General features: G+C 41.3%; 1 protein-coding gene across 6 annotated transcripts in view; it reads right to left on the minus strand.

Annotated features, from left to right (window-relative positions):
- LOC114030687 (metastasis suppressor protein 1) overlaps positions 1 to 19,338 on the minus strand; it is a 226,735-nt gene extending 207,397 nt beyond the window's left edge. For all 6 annotated transcript variants that reach the window (XM_027845552.1, XM_027845550.1, XM_027845548.1 and 3 more), the window contains exons 1-2: positions 19,290 to 19,338; positions 18,576 to 18,763 (exon numbers count right to left, since the gene is read on the minus strand). In XM_027845552.1, coding sequence (XP_027701353.1) covers positions 18,576 to 18,647 — 72 coding nt within the window. In that variant the 5' untranslated portion in view covers positions 18,648 to 18,763; positions 19,290 to 19,338. The remainder of the gene's footprint in view (positions 1 to 18,575; positions 18,764 to 19,289) is intronic.
- Between the last annotated feature and the right edge of the window lie 534 nt (positions 19,339 to 19,872).

A 19,872-nucleotide genomic window follows, 5' to 3' on the forward strand; every position in this document is an offset into this window, starting at 1 on the left:
GAAAGGGAAGGAAAATGACTAGTCACTCTTTGTGTCCTAGGAAAATCATACAAGAACAAAGAGGTTTAAATTAAAACAGAACTATCTATGTTTAATTTAAAGGCCTTCTCAGCTGTCAAGGTTATAAAGGGAAAATGGTTTTCAGAAGGAGATTATGCTGTCTCCATCCTTGGAAACAGTTGAGAAAAGAGGCTGGCACCTAGTCAGGATTGGTTTACTTATTGACCTGCCTAAATGCAGTAGAGTCAATCACTTGATCACAGGCCTCTATTGGCCAGGCAATTCTTCAAGGCCCATCTTTTTCAAGAAATCTTTCTTTTTTTTTTAGTTTTAGGCAATTGGGGTTAAGTGACTTGCCCAGGGTCACAGTTAGTAAGCGTCAAGTATTTGGTCTGAGGCTGGATTTGAACTCAGATCCTCCTGACTTCAGGGCCGGTGCTCTACCCACTGCACCACCTAGCTGCCCCACAAGAAATCTTTCTTGATGCCTAGAGAGAGAAGACCAAACATTCCGCCCCCCACAACACAAATACATTTGCACATACATAAAAATCTTTATTTCTACGGGGATTAAAGGATAATAGGATTACAGACTTAGACCGGAAGAGGCCTCAGAGATCACTGAGTCCATCCCCTTCATTTTACAGATGAAGACACTGAGGCCCAGAGAGGTCGGCCCAAGGTCCTGCACGTGGTAAGCCAGGTCCTCTGACGCCAAATCAGCACTGTATCTGCTGTATCACAATGTTAAAGGCTCATTTCCTCCTCCACAGTGTTCCTGTTTCTTCTCTGCTGAATCATTTCCCTATGTGCCTTCAAAACTATTCAAGATTAACCTCTTCCATTTTTCAGATCAGGCCATCCTGGCTCCAGGCACATCTGCTACTCAATTCCTCCACTTGCCCAAATACCAGGCCTAAATGCAAAAAACAATGGCTCATTTTTGTTAAGAACTCACAGCACACAAAAAGGTCATCTATGTAGTTTCATCTTATTCCTCAGAATAACCCATCTGGGACAATAATATACAAGCTAACATTTCTGTACCTTTTTAAGGTTTGCAAAGCACTTTAAAAATATATTCTCATTTTATGCTCACAACAACCTTAGGAGGTAGGTACTATTATCTCCATTTAACAGGTGAAGAAAGTGAGGTAAACAGAGGTTAAGTTCAGGATCACACTGCAGGAAGGGAAAAGAGAAGGGAAGAGGGAAAGAAAAAGAAGAGGGAAGGAAAGGGGAGAAGGAAGGAAGGAGAGAGGGAGGGAAGGAGGGAGGGAAAGAAAGGAAGGAAAGAAGGAAGGATTTATTAAGTATCTACTACATTCTAGGCACTATATTAAGCACTGTACAAATATTGCCTCATTTGATCTTCACAATAACCAGGGGAAGTAGGTGCTATTATTATCCCCATAACAGATTTGAGAAAACTGAAGCAAACATAGATGAAGTGACTTGCCCAGGGTCGTAGAGCTAAATAAGTGTTGGAGGCTGCATTTGAACTTGTCTTCTGACTTCAGATCCAGTGTCCAATTCACAGCATCATCAATTACTCAACATACTTTTATTAAACGCCAATTATGGACCAACGACATTACTGGATACCAAGGATTCAAAGATCAAAATGAAAATCCCTGCCCTCAAGGAGCTTCTATTCTATGGGAGATGGGGACTGTAGCGCTGGTATTAGCCTCATTTAATTAGGTTCAGCAAAACTAGACAATTCTCCCAAGGTCCCAGAGCTAGTGAATGGTAGTCAGGCCTCAACTCAGGTCCTTTTGCTCCAAACCCAATGTTCTTTCCACTACACCATGATATATGCATCTACACAAAAACACTTGTATGTTAATCATGCATATGTTCCTGTCACATATTTGCAGGCACATTTTTGTGCCTGTCCTTGCACTACCATGGAAGTTGTAAATTCTTCACTTTGTCTTTTAAATTCCCCCCAGACAACAAGCATTTTAAAGCACCTACTATGTGCCAGGCACTGAGAACACAATGAAATGGAAAAGACAGTCCCTGTTCTCAAGCAGCTCACATTCTAGACCCATTTGCTGTTTCATTTTAACTAAATGATCAAAATTATGATCAAGAACCAAAATTAATATCAATTATGATCAAAAACCAAAATTCTCTTATCTACAATTCCCCACCTTACACTGCTTGGTACAATACAAGTTTTGTTGTTCGGCTATTTTCAGTCATGTGACCCCCATTTGGCATTTTCTTGGCAAAGGTACTGCAGTGGTTTGCCATGCCCTTCTCCAGCTCATTTTACAGATGAGGAAACTAAGGTAAACAGGGTCAAGTGACTTGCCCAGGGTCACACAGCTATTAAGTCTTCCTGATTCCAAACTAAGTGCTCCATGTACTTTGCCACCCAGAAAGAACAACAAATCCACCCATCATCCACACAGCTACCCTAAATGTGGTCAGTTATGGTTGCTATTGTTCTAACTCCCTTTGCTACGAAACTGGTCAAGTGCTAATGCATGCCCTCACGTTTCTACAGTTATCTCATTTTAGGTCTTTTAAGGGATACAATGTTTAATCTCAGAGGCACAACTCACAATGACATTCCATTCTTCCTTTGCTGGAAGGGCTTCATATAGGATGACCTTCCGAGGTACTCATTACCCCTGGTACAGGGACTGACTGCATGTTGAATAATGCCTGCTCATAGCATTTATTAATCCACTAAAACATGTAACCTCTACACTTGCCAGAAACGGTCTTTCCTAAAGTGGTATTAGTAATCTGCTTATTTTTATTTAGCAGTATTGGAATCCTTAGTGATTTCAATCAATCAATCAAGCAACATTTATTACGTGCCTACTATGTGCCAGATACTGTGAAAAGCCCTAGGGAAGAAGAAAAAAAAAGTTACATGAAACTTTATTATAGAATTAAAAGGAATAGCAAGTTGCACATAATAGATTCGTGATTTAACATGCAATCATCTTTTTTTCTATTCTACTATGTTATGAAAATGCTTGTTTTATTTCTTAAGTTCAGAATAAAATAAAGTTTAAAAAAAATTTTTTTTTAATTAAGGCTTAAGGGCAGCTAGGTAGCGCAATGGATTAAGCTCCCGCCTCGTAGGCAGGAGGATCTGAGTTCAAATGTGACCTCAGACACTTGACAATTACTAGCTGTGTGACCTTGGGCAAATAACTTAACCCCAACTGCCTCACAAAAAAAAAAAAAAAAATTTAAGGCCTAGTATCAGTCTTATCTTTCCACTTTTAAATAGATCACACTCCCAAGAATTTTTATTCTTAAAGCTTTTTTTTAATATTTTGAGGTGGTCCTCAGTCTCCAGTAAAGTCATTTTAATTACTTAATATTCAATTCAACAACCATTTATTAAGTCACCTACTATATATAGCACCATGCTATACCCTGGCGATACAGTGGTAAAAATGACATAGTGCCTGCTTTCTATGAGCTTACATTTTTTAAAAGGAATATGACAATTGTACCGACAAACATACAAGGTGAGAAATACTGAGGGCCAGGAAGAGGTCCTGGCATTCTCTGGAAATGTTTGGTGAGAGAGTGAAAACTTTTCAATTCAGAACTGGGAAGAGATGGCAGCTGAGCCTTCAGGGAAGATAAGGATCTGATGAATGAAGAGGGAGTGCATTCCAGGCAGGAGAGATAGCCTACAAATGCATAAGGGCAAAGAGGTGGTTTGTAGAGTTGGGGAACAGCTAGTAGTCCTGATTGACTGGAACAGAGAGTGTGTGAAAGGGAATAACGTCAAATAAAACAAGAAAGGTAAACAGAAGCCAGATGGTAGAGGGCCTTAGATGCTAAAAATATCAACATCTTTGATCATCTAGTCCCAAAGGCCATCTCTCTTTATATTAAATCGTTCCCACTGGGTTGCCAACTCCACTTATTCTCACAAGGAATCATATCCTGCTCTACCCTTTGGCTAACCCAAACTCAATGTTTAGTAAACAGACACTTTAAAACAATGACTAGTCATTGAAATAAATTCAAAGACTTCCTTAATGACCTCTGCTCAGCTACATTAAACAAGGCTGGTCAGAACAAGCAGGTGCTTGAATATAAAACTCAGATCTGCAGAAGGAATAATCCTGGAGTATTTCTGGTATTCCTACAACCAAGATCCCCTCTGCATCCCTATTCACTCTCTCCCAACAAGAGAGGCTGGTATACCTTAACCTCTGCTGCCTCCCTTCCTCCATCTTGACAAGTTAGAGGATTCATCAGACTAGTTTGGGGGCTGGGGATCATACTCTTCTACCAGATATGTAGGAGAATTTTGTCACTCTTCTCATTTCTCTCATGCATAGAATTTAACATGCACACGTGCATTTTACTGACCCTGGTGTAACTATTTGAAAGTTTAAAAATTGTATGACATGCATAATTTCACTTGAGCCTCACAGCCCCATGAGGTTGATCGTATAGGTATTATCCCCATTTTACAAGTGATAGTGAGCTCAGGGTCACAAACTTGGGAAATATCAGAGGCAGGATTTGAACCAAGGCCTTCTTGAACCCAAGTCTAACATTCTATCTGCAGGAGGCTCAGAAGCAAAGGTATAGTATAAATAAAATATAGTATAAATTAAAATAAAAGTATAGTATATAGAAAATTTATATAATTTCATATAAACATAAAAATATATACTATATATTCATACAAAGTGTATATAAAAGTATAGTATAATTTAAAATAGAGATAAAAAGTATACAAAAAATGTACCTACTATATAACGTAATTCAAAGAAAAATACAAAAAATTAAAAAATGGCTTTAAGTAGTCTCGATTTATTGAGCACCTATTTATAAAAGGCCCTACTGTGACTCTGGGGAGCTAAAAGATGAGAGACTTGATTCCAGACGACATTTACAAGCTGTGTAACTCTAGACATGTCACAATCACTCTGAGTCTCCAATTAATTTCTCATAGGTAAAATAAGTAAGTTATTAAGCATTTATTAAGCATTTACTGTATCCCAGGCACTGTGCTAAGATGCTAGAGAAAGGCAAAAACAGGTAAACAGTAAAATGCACGTGTGCATGTTAAGTTCTACGCATAAGAGAAATGAGAAGAGTGACAAAATTCTCCTACATATCTGGTAGAAGAGTATGATCCCCAGCCCCCAAACTAGTCTGATGAATCCTCTAACTTGTCAAGATGGAGGAAGGGAGGCAGCAGAGGTTAAGGTATACCAGCCTCTCTTGTTGGGAGAGAGTGAATAGGGATGCAGAGGGGATCTTGCAGAGCTTGAACTCGGCACAGGGCAACAGGAGTGAATAGGAAAGAGTATACAGGAGAGAGGTTAGGAAGGAAGAAATCCACACCTTTTGGCAAAAGGTTGAACATGTAGAATGAGTCTGGATAACTTGGGAGGACAGATGGTGGTACCCTCAACAGCACCAGGAAAGTTCAGAAGAGGGGAAGGTGGGGGGAGGGTGCAGATAATGAGTTGTTTTGGACATATTGACCTTGTGATGTCTAAAAACGCAGTTGGTAATGTGAGATTGCATCTCAGAAAAGAGTGTAGGGCTGGATATATACAGCTGGGAATCACCTATACAGTGATAACTGAAGCCAAAGGAACTCATGAGATCATTAAGTGATATAGTATAGAGAGAAAAGAAAAGAGGACCCAGGACAGAGCCTTGGGGAACACTCTTGGTTAGTGAGCATGACTTAGATGAATGACCACCAAAAGAGATGGAGGGAGGAGTGGTCAGCCAAAAAGAGAAGAGAACCAGGAAAAAACAATGTCAAGAAAGCCTAGAGAGGATGGAGTTATCTAAGAGGAGACGCAATCAACAGTGTTAAAGAAAAGTCTACTAGGCTTGGCAATTGAGATAGATGGAAATGTGGGAGAAAGCAGTTTCAGCTGATTGATGAGGTCCCAAGCCAGATTGCGGAGGGTTTAAAAGAAGTGAGAGGAGAGAATTGATGATACTTCACTTAGAGAGGCTTTCTCAAGAAGAGGATGAGATAAAGGATGATAGCTTGAGGGGATGGCAAGATCAACTGAGGGTTTTTTGAGGATGATGGAGAAATGCAGGTATGTGTAGGCAGCAGGGAAGGAGCCAGCAGATAGGGAGATACGAAAGGGGAGAGAGAAGAGATGACGGTGCAATCTTCTGGAAAACAAAAATATGGGAGGAGCAATCTAGAGTGCAATGGAAAAGGGTTGGCCTTGGTGAGACAGGCCCCCTCTTCAAGTCAGACTGGAATGGAGAAGGAGATAGTGGGAGAAGATGCCTGAGTGATATAAGATGAGGAGGAGGGAGGAAAATTTTTTGGTAAAGTGAGGACACAGCTAATTCTTTCACCATCTACCCCACAGAACTGTTTTAAGGAAAATCCTTTAGAAACTTCAGAGATATTTAAATTTGATTTATTTTTATATTACTTTTAAAATTATTATCTTTACTTCTACTTATATTGGAATCCTACTGCTAAGAAGCTCATAACTGAGATAGTGTGGTGCAGTGGAAAGAGGTCCTAATACCTGGGTTCAAATTCCACCTCGATGCTTATTACCTGTGTGACCTGGGACAAGGTATTTGCCATCCTTAGACCTCAGTTTCCTTATCTATAAAAGAGATGGGACCAGATGACCTCTGAGGTTCTTTCCACCTCTAGAATTATGACATGGGGAAGTAAGGTATGCATTCAAATGACTATAATACACAGCAGAATAAAATGTACTCAAAGAGATATCCAAAGTGGGAGCTCAAAAGAGAAAAATATCCTTCCTTGTTTAGAGAAGAGATGAGGGTAGAAAGGAAGATACTATTTGACCTAGACTTTGGCTGATGAGATCTCAACCAGCTACTTTGGGGGGGTCTTCTAGGCAGAGAATAACATAATAATCCAACCTACAGAGGGAAATGCCAAGCATACTTAAATAATAAAAATTAGCCAAGTTTGGCTGGAATATATTGATCAGTATAAGAAGTGGAGCCATAGTAGATAATATTGTTAAGACATATGTTGGTACTAGAGCACAGAAGGCCTTGAATGTCAAACTAATGAATATGGACTTGGCAACGAAAAGCCACTGAAGGGAGAAGCATGATCAGACATGTGCATCAGGAAAGAAACTGGTCATACAGACCCCATCTATCTTTAATAGACTAAGTCAGGTAAGAGTCCAGAACTACAGTAATGGCCCCAGGAATGTCAAAGAGGAGACACAGATAATTATACATTTAAAAGGAATAGCAAGTTGTACATAGGAGACTTGCAGTTTCATGTTAGTCATCTTTTTTATTATACTATGTTATAGAAATACTTGTTTTATTCCATAAATTAAAAATAAAATAATTTTTTTTGAGAGAGAGAAAGAGAGACACAGAGAGAGAGAAATGGTGGTTATTCAGTAGCATAGAGCCTTTGCCCCTACAACCACTTCTTCCATGGTAAGCATTAAAACACATTTATCAATGCCCTGTTACATCATCACATCTATTTCTTTTTAACAGGCAGTAACAGAGTTTGCAAATAGAGAAAAGTAAATGCAAATAAACCCTGGCTACAGGTAAATGTTGCACTGAGCCCAGGGAGGATTTATTCAGCTGGGAAAACATAACTCTTGCATTTCCCTGCTTCTACATTACAAGTTCTAAAAATAATGCTACCTTATTCAGGGTGGGGGCTGCTTTAATTGTGTCAATGACAATTTTTTTTAAATTTTATTTTAAGATCTGCATTCTCTCTCCCCTACCTCCCCTCCCCCAACCCCAACACAGTGAAAGCAAGAAACACAAAACCCCTTTTTACAAACATCTATCACCAAGCAAAACAAATTCCCCTAACTGATCGTGTCTCCAAAAAAAATGTCACAGTCTGCACTCTGAGTCCATCAGCTCTCTTTCAGGAGGTGAGAAGTATGTCACATCACGAGTCCTCTGGAATCGTGTCTTTTGGTCACTGTGTTGATCAGAATTACTAAGTCTGTCCAAGTTGTCTTTACAATATTGTTGTTATAGCGATGATAACACTGGCAGCAAGGTTAGTAATTAAACAGCATTATCCTCATAGAATCTAGCCAGAACACAAAGAATTGAGTGTGGTCTAAGAGGAGGGTAGGTGGTAAACTAAGAATAAATGTCTATCATAGCCAGACACCCCACCCACTCTGACTAGAGAGAGATCCAGATTACTAAAGTCCTCCTATGGGGCAGAAAGAAAAGACCTGGATAAAGAATGCAATCTTGTTCCAACTCAGCAATCCCCAGCTGTTTGATAAAGGTGATCCTAATCTACCTAATACTTGTTCAAAGTGCTTTCCAAATTCAGAGATAGAATGCATGATTCAAAAGGCACTCAACTGATTTTTTACTCACCAAGAGAAAACGGAGAGAAAAGGGTGGAAAAGCACTTAGAAAATCTAACCCAAGAACGCAGATGCCGAGTTTCAATGCAGGAAAAAAAATTTTTTTTTGGCAATGTCATCTAAGAACACAGGTCTCTAATGGACCTTCTGACTTAACTTCAACCACAAAGGTTCTACATCAAAAATACAGAAAGCTCTTTTTAAAAAAATATTCTAGGTCTGGACGCATAAATACACAGAGTTCAAGGAAAGACAACCAGTACTCTTTGCAGTCATGTGAACTTACTTAATTCACATAATTAGAAAAGAGAGAAAAGCAGACTGTTAGCGCCACAACGGGTACCGATGCATTCACCAGGAATATTTGGACTACTTATCTCAAAAAAAAAAAAAAAATCTTCCCCAAAGTAAAGAGAAAACTATATTCTGACGGTGCCTCTGCCTGCCCTCTCTACAGCTCCAGAGATACACGGAAAAGAACCACGAGAGGGAGAAGCAATCTTGTAGACCTTCACAGACCTTGGCATAGAAGGAGTTTTCACCAGGTGACAGATCTGGGAATCACCTCCAATGGTCCACTATCACCTGATCCTTCTCTCCTCTCCTCCACAAAACCACACAAAGTTTTTCAAAAGTATACCCCTATCCCTTTAAGAATTCTGTAACTGGCACTACTGGCTTGAACCTTTATTCTTCTCTCCCCACACATTCAATACTATCCTATCAAACCGATCAACTATCTGTCCCATGCTGTCTATTCCCACTGCAACCACTGGAGCCTGGGTCTTCATCCCTTCTATCCCAGCCTTTGGTTAAAACTTCCTACCTGACTATCCTTCCTACCTCAATTTATCCTGCACACTGCTGCCTGAATAACCTTCCCAAAGTCTTAACTCCTAAACAGAATTCTCTGTTGTTTTCACTCATGTTGGATTCTTCATGATCCCATTTAGGATTTTCTTGGCAAAGATGCTGGAGTGGTTTGCAATTTCCTTCTTCAGTTCATTTGACAGATGAGGAAAATGAGGCAAACAGGGTTAAGTGACTTGCCCAGGGTCACACAGTTAGGAAGTGTCTGAGGCCAGATTTGAACTCAGGAAGACCTGACCCCAGGCCTAGCGCTCTATCCACTGTGTTACTACCCAACAAGTCGAAACTCCTGGTCCCAGTATTGTCATCCCCTATCCTGATCCAAATGACCTTTTGTAACCTTCTCCCCCACGACTCCCAGCCAAATTGGTCTTTCTATTTTGTTTTCATCCTACCCAGTATCCATGACTTTGCTCACAACACCTATCACTACTGTCTGGAATGATTCTCCAACACTTTCTCTGGTCTGTCAATGTGGTCCTAATACTAGAGAATGTTGGGAAAGAGAGAATGTTGGGAAGCTTTCTTAACAAAAACACCTCTTTAGCAAAGAGTTAAGAAAGGCAGAGATATTCCTCAGAAAATTACTATGTGCTTATATGAAAATTTTATGCTACATGTGTAGTTGAAACCCTGGATGGTCTCAAGCTCAACTGACAGCATAGATTTAGAACTGGAAGGGACTTCATCTAGGTCAATCTTTTCATTTCAGAGATGAGGAAACTGAGGCATGGAGAGGTTCAGTGATTTGTCCAAGGTCACATGGGATGAATTGGAAGTCTTGTACGGCAAACTCAGGTCTTCTAATTCCAAACCCAATCTGCCTTATCAAACAACTGGCTTCCTTAATGCCCAACCAATATATTTACACTGTTGTCTCTACATTAGCAGACAATTAGTTATTTAATATGGTCTTATCAGCATTACAGTCTGTTAGTCTGAGTTAAACTGCTTAACTCTTCAATCATCTTCCATATACATATACATATACACATATATTTATATATATGTATTATATATACATACAGTTGTGTCTAATGGTAGCCATCTCTGGAGGGGAGGGAAGAAAAAAAGAGAAAAATCAATAAATTTACATGATAACTTTATTATATATTTTAAAAGAATAGCAAGTTGTACATAATAGATTTGCAGTTTCATGTGCAATCATCTATTTTTATTTTATGATATGGAAATGCTTGTTTTATTTCATAAATAAATAATTTAATAGAATAAAAATGAATAAATGAATAAATTCCAACTACTGTTATTAATGTACCTTACTTAGGAGTTGGGTAAGATGCAAAGAAAAACAGGATGCAATCTTTGCCCTCACAGTAAATAATTGGGGGTGGTAAAGCATGCAAGCTGGCTAGCTTACAGGTTTGTTATGAGGAAAGCAGCTTGTAAACCTAAAATCACTTCAGAAGAGGCAACAGGATCCAAAAGACAGAACAGTGGTTCTGGAGTCAAAGGACCTGGGTTCAAATCCCACCTCTGATACTACCTTGATGACTGTGAACATAACACATAACCTCTCTTGGGGCCCAGATTCCTCATCTGTCAACTGAAGGGAATGGCCTCAATAGCCCTTTAGGTACTTTCTTGTTCTAGATCTATAATGTTGAAATCAGGAGATTTGACTACATGGCTTCAAAGGCTGCTTAAGGATCTAAATCTCTGATGCCAAAATTAAGGGGTTCAATTCAGTGGCCTCTAAACTCTAGTTCTACAGTAATCCCAAATGAGTTATTATTACTAAATATAAAGATATAATACAAATGAGATGAATAATCAACCAACAAGCTTTTTGGGGGGGGGCAGGGTCAAGTGACTTGGCCAGGGTCACATAGCTAGTAAGTGTCTGCAGCTAGATTTGAACTCAGGTTCTCCTGACTTGAGAGCCAGTGATCTAACCACTGTGCCACTTGGCTGCACCGTTCCCCCCCCAAAAAAACAAGCATTTATTGATCCTCACAACAATCCTGCTAGGTAGGTGCTATTATTAACATCCCATTTTACAGATGATGAAAAGAAGGCAAACTGAGGTTCAGTGATTTGCCCAGGGTCACATAGCAAAAGTGTCTGAAGCATAATTTAACTCAGGTCTCCCTACCTCCAGACTCAGCATTCTATCCACTTGTACCATCAAGCTGACTCTAATAAATGAAAAACAAAATCTCTACCCTCAAGGTGCTTATATTATAACTGGGAAGATAACCAGGACATATATATAAACACATACAGTGAAAAAATACAAATAAATAGAAGTTAGTTTGAGAGGAAGGACATTGGCAGTTGAAGGGATAAAGAAAATGGCTTCTAATAGAACGGAGGTTCTCAACCTGAAATCCATTAATTTATTGGGGAGGGTCTCTTTTTATTATATAATTTAATTCAAAATTATAAAATAATTTATATATATGTATTTAATATAACTGTTTCAATAAAATTGGTTTCCTTTGTAATCCTATGTATTTTATTTTTGGCATTTAAAAGCATTATTCAAATTGAGAAAGGGTCCATCCATCAGACTGCCAAGGCACCAGAAAATTAAAATTTTAAAAGCAAAACAGTTTAAGAAACCTTGTTATACAAAGTGGTACTTGGGCTCAGTTTTTGAGGAGATGCCTAAGAGTAGTAATGAAAGGTCTATTTGATCAGAGGAAGGAAAATTTGGTCACATGGGCATAATTCAAAAAGACTTCACAGGAGCTGCCTGACAGCTTAGCAATAGTTAATAATCTGTTTCTGAAACTATGACCAACTCGTGCTGATAGATAGCTGCTCCTTCCAAGGCTTTACCACACCAAAGATGGCACGATCGTACGAACATAAATCCTAAACCACTTTAAAGCTACCAAAACACATGCTCTTTAACCATAAACCCCTCCCTCTATTCCCTGCTATTAGTTTTATGGCCTTTTGCCTTCACTACCTTCCTCCCCCACTGACCAAACCTTAGGCAGCTGTAAAAGTCTGGTCAAACACCCACCATTTGCTATGTGAAATGCCAACATGGGGTATGGTATCAATAATTTACAAGAGTTTGTCGTTCAGAGTGACTGATCTATTTTATATGGGCTGGACAACCTTACACAAAATCTCATGGGTTTTGTCTGTCCTCTGCTTGCTTTTTTTTTTTTTTGAGTGACAAATTCAAGAAAAGATTTGTGTTGTTATTGTTAAGAATTGGAAGAGAAAAAAAATCACACTGTATTTGTGGATAGAGTGCTGGGTCTAGAATCAGGAAGATCTGCAAATTCAGCTTCACACACTGTGTGAACTAGGCAAGTCATGTAACCTCTCTTTGCCTCAGTTTCCTCAACTGTAGATAGAAATAATAACAGCACCTATCTCAAAAGGTTATTGTGAAGTTCAAATTAGATAATATTTGTAAAGTGCTTAGCACAGTGCCTGACACACAGTAGGCACTACATAAATGCTTATTCTCTTCCATTCACATTCTTTTTAGGAAGTACTAGGAAAGAGGTTCTTGAGGGATCTCCAGGAAATATAGACAATTCTCCCCCATCCCAACCTGTGATGAGAGAAAATTGTCACAGGATGCTGCCAGGAGTTTCGGAGAAGGTCCTTTACTAGTTCCCACTCTGGTCAGAATTTTAGGAAGTGGATGTTGGGGAGGTGGGGCCGCTGGTAAGGAACTGAACAAGGAAGTTTATTCTGCTTAATGCAGGTACTCTCTGTTCGAAACTTGACACGTTTTCTAAATGCAGAAGTGCTGGGGAGACTTTTAGGAAAGACACGTCAAACCCCACCTTAGTCACTTTATATAACCACCAGACACAACATCCTAACCTTGTACAAAGTTCTCATTTCGACAGGAATGGCCCAGCTTCTGACATGATGAAAGCCTTGGATTTTGGTAAATCTTCCCCACCCCTGACCTGTACCTTTCTTTTTTTAAGGTAAATTAATAATTGAAAGAAGAAAAACATCAACCAGGTTAGCAACCTAGAGTTCAACTGAAAGATTATCCCCACTTCTATGTAACAGCTGCCTGAACATCGACAATTTTTTTACTGTCCCTGTTTACTAAAAAAAAAAATGTGTTTGGTATGTTCAGGCAGTCTCTCACTTAAATTTCTTCAATAACAATAATAATGATAATATTCTCACAACAACCCTGTGCAGCAGGTGTTATTATTAACTTCATTTTGCAGATGAGGAAACTAAGGCAGACAGAGGTTAAATAACTTTTCCAGGGTCATACAGCTAGTAATAATAATAAAAATAACAACTAGCATCCACATAGCACTTTAAGGTTTGCAAAGCACCTTACAAGTGTTATCTCATTTTATCCTCACAACAACCCTATAGGGCAGGTGCTATTATTATCCCCATTTTACAAATGAGGAAATGAAGGTCAACAGAGCTTAAGTGACTTGTCCAAGGTCATACAGCTAATTAATGTCCCAGGCCAGATTTTAAACCAGGTCTCCCCGATTCCGGGTCCAGGGTCCTATCCACTGCATCTCTTAGCTGACTGTAAAACAAAGGGACTGGATTAAATTCCATTTCAACTCTAACACTGTTATGTTCTAACACCTTGTGTTCCGAAGTCTCTTCGACTTCTAAATCCAGGATCCTAAGTCAGCCAAGGGCCTTCATGACAAATGTCTAGACTTCCAAGGCACTCACCATTCCTCTTTACTGTTTCCCTTGCTAATATGTGACACAGAGTGTCATAATCCACCTTCCCTCCTATCTCAGTCAAGAAGAGCCTGTCTACCTAGACAACATTGGGGTGCCCTATAAAGCATGCAGTATTGGGAGTCAGAAGACCTTGGTCAAATCAGAATGGGATGTTTACCAGAGAGAAGAGAAGCCTGGGAGAGAGAGAAGATAGGAGGGAGAGATAGCTGTCCTCAAAGGCTGTCACCTGGGGAGGAGGGATTAGACTTTTCTTGTTTGGCCCCAAAGGGCAGAACTAGGAGCAATTAGTCAAAGGTGCAGAGTCCAATTTAGGCTTCATGTCAGGCAAAATCCAGCAATCAGAGCTGTCAAAAGTGGGAGAGGCTGCCTCCAGGAGAGCTGAGTTCCCTCGCCTTGGAGGTCTTCAAACAAGACCTGGAGACTTGTCCTGGATGTTCTCAGAGTAGAGATTCCTGTCTAATGATTAGCCTGCTTTTCCCTTCTTTTTCCTCCTAGAGAATGTATTTATAACACCTCTGATCTGTTCTTCTATTTAGACTTTGAAAGACAAGTATTACACCCTAGAAGGGCAATAAAGATGATTTCCAACCCACTGTGGGGCAAATGTGGTAACCTACCATTGTAATATAGCCTGATAGAATTTTCAAAAAAAATTCCATTTTGGGGATTCCTTCTTTCTGTGTGTAGGTTGGACTAAATGGCCAATGGGGTCCCTTAAAACTGTCAAATTCTGTGAAATATCAATTCTTCCATTTATTACATGTTACCTTAGACAAAGCATTTAATCTCACTGTGCCTCAGTTTCCTTCTTTGTCAAATGAGAAGGTTGGCCTAGATGATCACTAAGACATCTTTGAGCTCTGCATTCCATGAACATCTCTCCTCTCCTCTCCTTTGAGCTCAACCATAAAAGACCATTTTAAGAACCAGAGGCATAATTTACATGGCATAAATCAAATTAGATAATATTTGTAAAAAGTATTTGGCATAAAGAAAATACTAAATACATGCTTATTCCTCTCTTCTTCCCTAGAATGGAGACTGATTTGCATATCTTTGCATCATTATACAGCAGTCACTGACCATAATAGGTAAGAAAGCACAAAAAAACAAAACTGCCATTTCATTCATGCCAAACCAGTATTTATTAAGCATGTTCTGAATGTCTGGCACTCCACTACATCTATGGGGGAGGGGGTATGAAACAAACAAAAAAAAAGTATAAGGTATATATTTCTCATCAGTAAGGACTTAACTTTTTCATTACAAAAATATGGGGAGAATCTCTCTTGATCTGATCCCTGAGTTTATCCAGACTTGAATGAATGGAGAGTAGTAGCCTAGGAATTATTCACTTCAATTCTCCAAAGAGGAAACTTACTCCCTTCCTGTGCTGTTAATGACATTGCCATACATTTTTTGAAAGAAGGATGACATTATGGAAGTCACTACTGCTTAATGATTTTGTTTCCCAGGTCCGAAAGCACTCAATTTTTTTTCTTTTAAAAAAAAACAAAATGTATCTGTTTATACTACAATCGTGGGGGTTACCACACTTGCCCAATGAAGGTGGATTGGAAACCATTTTTATTGCTTTTCCAAGGGTGCAATGCTTGTCCTTCAAAGTCTAAACAGAGGGGGGATCAGAGGTGTTATAAATGCATTTAGGAAGAAAAAGAAAGGAAAAGGGAAAAAAATAACAAAGCAGGTCATTAAACAGGCTGAGCTACAGATCCAAAAAATCAATTTTTTCTACCATTCTTTATGCAACATTAATAAGTCCATATCCTGTATAGTTTCAACATTTTATGCTATAGGGCTAAGAATTAGGAAATTTTCTTTTAAATCTCTATTTATTAGACTTTAATCCAAGTAGGAATGTGGGGAAGGGAATCTCAAAGAAAATAGTGGTTTTGTATACAAAGACCTCATACAAAAACACATTTGGAAATCAAAGACATTCTCTCTTTCTTCCCCTTCCTAGTCCCCTCCAAACGAGAATATGAAATTTTGCTGAGTCCAAGGCACTCAGACTTTTACTGTAACTCGATTTTTAAATGCTGTACTGAGAGGAGAAAAAAAGCATACAACCCTTCAAACTACTAAATTCAAAAGGGAAACAGCCCAGTAACCACAAACCGTAAATCTACAGCTGAAAGGGAACAAAATATAGGATTCTTTATGTTCAACTGGAACCTTGCAGGAGCAAAGAATGGGACATTAGCCCCCAGGAATGATCAACTTGGAGGATGCTCCAGGAGAATAAACAGGGGGGATGGCACAGATCACCTAATGCTCAAACAGGATTACCCTCTCAGAAATTTTGGATGGGAACGGCTGAATGGGAGGAACCAAGCCCTGACTCTGGATTAAAAAGAACAAAGACAGGGGAAAAACTCCAGATGTGAACACTCCCAGATTGTGGTGGGTTGGCTTGGGCAGGGAAGCGGAGGATTCTAAAAACTACAGACACTGGAAACACCCATCCATCTATCCCCTCAAAAAGTAAAAACACAGCCTCTACCACTGGATCTCAAAACCCTTTCCCAGTAATTAGAAAATCCCTCTGACTCAAATAAACATTTGGTTTGGCAACAGGGTGAGGTGGCTTGAGTTGAATACATATGTATGTATGTATGTATAAATATGTGTGTATACACACACATTCACATATTTCAGAATGCAGCATGAATCAACCTCAATCTTTAAAAAAAAAAGTACTCAACAGTTCAACATCTATAAAGGGCAAAAGAAGGTTGTGATGGTAGGGGTGGCTTTTGGAAGGAATTATAATCCCTCTCCTTCCAAGGACCAGCTCAGTAAAGTAGATTTGGAATTCAGAGGCTGAGTTGGAATCTCAGCTCTGCCACTTACAACTTGTGTGACCTTGGACATGTCACTTAACTTCTAGGCCTGAGGTTTCCTAAGCTAAAAAAATAAAGGGATTAGGCTAAATGGCTTCTGAAGTCCCTCCCAGCTCTTCTTATCTATGATCCTGCAACTAAAATAATTTCTAGCAAGCAGAGTCTCACTGCAGATCATGCTTTATGAAAACAAAGTCCTCTGCAAAGTCAGATTCCCAACAATTTGATTTGAGGTTTCCCTTCCATAATGAAAAAGATGGAGGGAGGATGGTTAAAGATACCATAAATAGGGAAAGGAAAAAAAGCACCCCTCTGGGGCGGCGTGTGTTTTAAGGCTGGGGAGGGAGTGTGTCTGTGTGAGTGTTTTAAGCCTGGTTTGGTGGGGGGGGACCCTTCCCGAAGTCCATTTAACTGAAATGAGCTCTGGCCAAACCTTTACTGTTCATTAGACAAAAGCCGATCTAGAGTAGGTACAACAGCAGCAAACGAGGGGCATCGCATAACACACCCACGCACACACAGAGCTTTCCAAACCTGCCCACTCTCTTTAGGAGACCTACTTTTAATTGAACACGACCCACCCAGAGCTGCTGAGGCAAAACAAAGCGGACCACAGCCAAAGAACTATCCCTAAACATAGATTTAAAATAACAATAATAACAATAATAATAATAACCACACCACCCCACCCCACCCACTACGCCTTTAAGCATCCCCTTTGCAGCTGGCTTCATCTGGTGGAGTTGAGCAGGGATGGCTGGCAAGCTACTTCTTCCACGGGCTCTAAAAAGGTCAGGTTTGCCATCCCTTCCATGGGGGAAAAAAAAAATACTGTCCTTCAATCCTTTTCATGTACAAGGTAACCTTTAAAGTGGTTACATCAGAATATTAGTTTTTCTTTAAAAAAAAATGGGGCTGGGCTGGTTGGATACGCTTGCACTCAGACTAGAAAGGAGACGCCTTTCTCTTTTCCCTTTTTTTTTTTTTTGAGGGGGGGCGTGGTAGGGGGAAGAAGACCCTGGGGAGAAGGCTATTAAAGGGTGCACTGGGAACTTTTGTAAGACTCCCAAGGGTAAAGTGAGGGCAGGAATGCCCAAAGCACACAAACATGCACAGAGGCAGCTTTGGAACAGATTAATTACCCAGCTAATTTGCTCGCCTCCTAGAAAGAGAAAACGGCCAGCTTTTTTTCCCCTCCATTCCTCCCACAACTCTGCCACACTAGGTAATGACCGGGGCAGTGTCACCGGTCACTACCCTGCTATCCTCCCCTCCGCCCTCCGCCTCCTTCCATCATCAGCATCCTCCGGGATACAGGTTTGGTTTGCAGGTGACTGACTGCCTTGCCCTCCCCTCAGGAGTCCGCGCGCTCACTAGGTCCTTTACAAGTGCCAGAATGCAAAGACAATAGCAAAACTTGGAGCTGAGGAAAGCAAGCGCTTGTCCCAGAGGTGGGGCGATGATGGCACGGGGGCAGTCACATTCGAACAGTCCCTAGACTCAGAAGGTGGACCCTCTTAGGCTGTTAGGGGCCATCCTTTTCAATTACAACCATCGCCCAGCAGGAACAGCTTAAACGAGCAGAGCCTTCCCCCAGGAAAGGGCTATAACTAACCCAGCCCCCGGCTCGTGCAGGTGGGGATAGGAAGGCACTGGGACGGATTGGGGGGTGGGGACCCTTCCGTACAAGGATGAAAGGAGGGATGTGTCAAACAGCGCGGGTGCAATTTCCCCAGCTCCGGCTAAGGGCTCCCGAAGGGGGTGGGCAGGGCAGGGAGGGAGCGCTTGGCCACCAGCTCCCCTCCCCAATTCTTACCTTCATGTCGCTGATAATGGTCTGGAAGAGCCCTCCCAGAGCACTGCATTCCTTCTCAATCACAGCCTCCATTTTCCCAGCTCGGGCACACAGACGGGCAGCGAAAGCGCTTCGATTCCACGCCGCCTCCGGCTGCTGCTCAGCTCGGCAGCGTTGGGTTGGGGAGGCTTGGGGGTGCTTTTTCAAGCCTTTTAAAGTGATTTCCAAAAAAAAAATAAAATAAAGAAGTGGAGGAGAAATCGCCTGGTGACCTGAAGCCCCTTCCGCAAGAGAGGGAAAAGGGGTCAATAATCAGAGATCTAATAATTATTTTTTTTAAAAAAATGAAAACCCAGTTCTTTACTAATGCTTATTCCCTACACGCACCGTCTAAGGGCTCCTAACCTCAAAAAGGACCAGAGATGGAAAATCAAGCGACTATTCTTCCCCACAAAGGTAACAGCAAAGCCCATCTTGTTGCACAGACAGTCACCCCCTGACTCGGGATCAACTCCATTCGAAAACACTACCAATAATAATGCTTTAAAAATAATAATAAGGGTAAATAACTCCAAAGGTCTTTTCGGGTGCTGTCTAAGGGCAGAACGGCAGCGGTTCGCAAGCTAGAAGTCTACGGCGATCTGCGGCTTTTGTAACCCCGGGGACTCCCCTGGCACTGCGCTGGAAACCCGCCCCCCCCCGTATTCACGCGGCTCCCGCAGCCGCTCCCCAAACCTAGCTCCTGCCCCTTCGGCTCCGGCTCCGGCACTGGCTCGGGCTCGGCTCCGCCGCCAGCTAGACGTTCCAAGAGGCGCACGCGCGCGCTCCCGAGGCTCGCCGCCGAGCGGGGGTGAAGGGGCCTGGGCCTCTCTGGGCCGAGCTCTGCCTGCCTGCTCAGGCGGGCGGGGTTTGGAGCGTTGGCCCGGGAGGCGCGCACGGGCTCCCCCTGCAAAGGAAGGGAGCGGCTGCGCCGGCGGTTGGAGGTGCGGGGTATGCGTGCTGCGCCCCCTCCCTCCCTCTCGTGGCTGGGCCGGGTGTAGGGTGCGGGTTCGTATTCAGGAGGATACTCGTTCGCCGCTTCCCCACCCCCGGGGCGCCTTTCCAACGTAAAACAGCGGTGCGAGCTGAGTTGGGGGAGGGGGTGGGGATTGACACCCTCTTTTAAAATAACAACAATAAAAACAAAAAACCCTTGGGCTCCACGGCTGTGTAAAATGCACCAGCTCCGGGAAATTGCATGCTGGGCCGTTCAGTGAGGTTGCATCGGCTTTTATGGAAGAGGCCTAGTTTGTGATGTCATGACTGCAATGCCAAGTCA

The sequence above is a fragment of the Vombatus ursinus genome, unplaced genomic scaffold (assembly GCF_900497805.2).
Source record: "Vombatus ursinus unplaced genomic scaffold, bare-nosed wombat genome assembly UNPS02014973.1, whole genome shotgun sequence".
NCBI lineage: Eukaryota > Metazoa > Chordata > Mammalia > Diprotodontia > Vombatidae > Vombatus > Vombatus ursinus.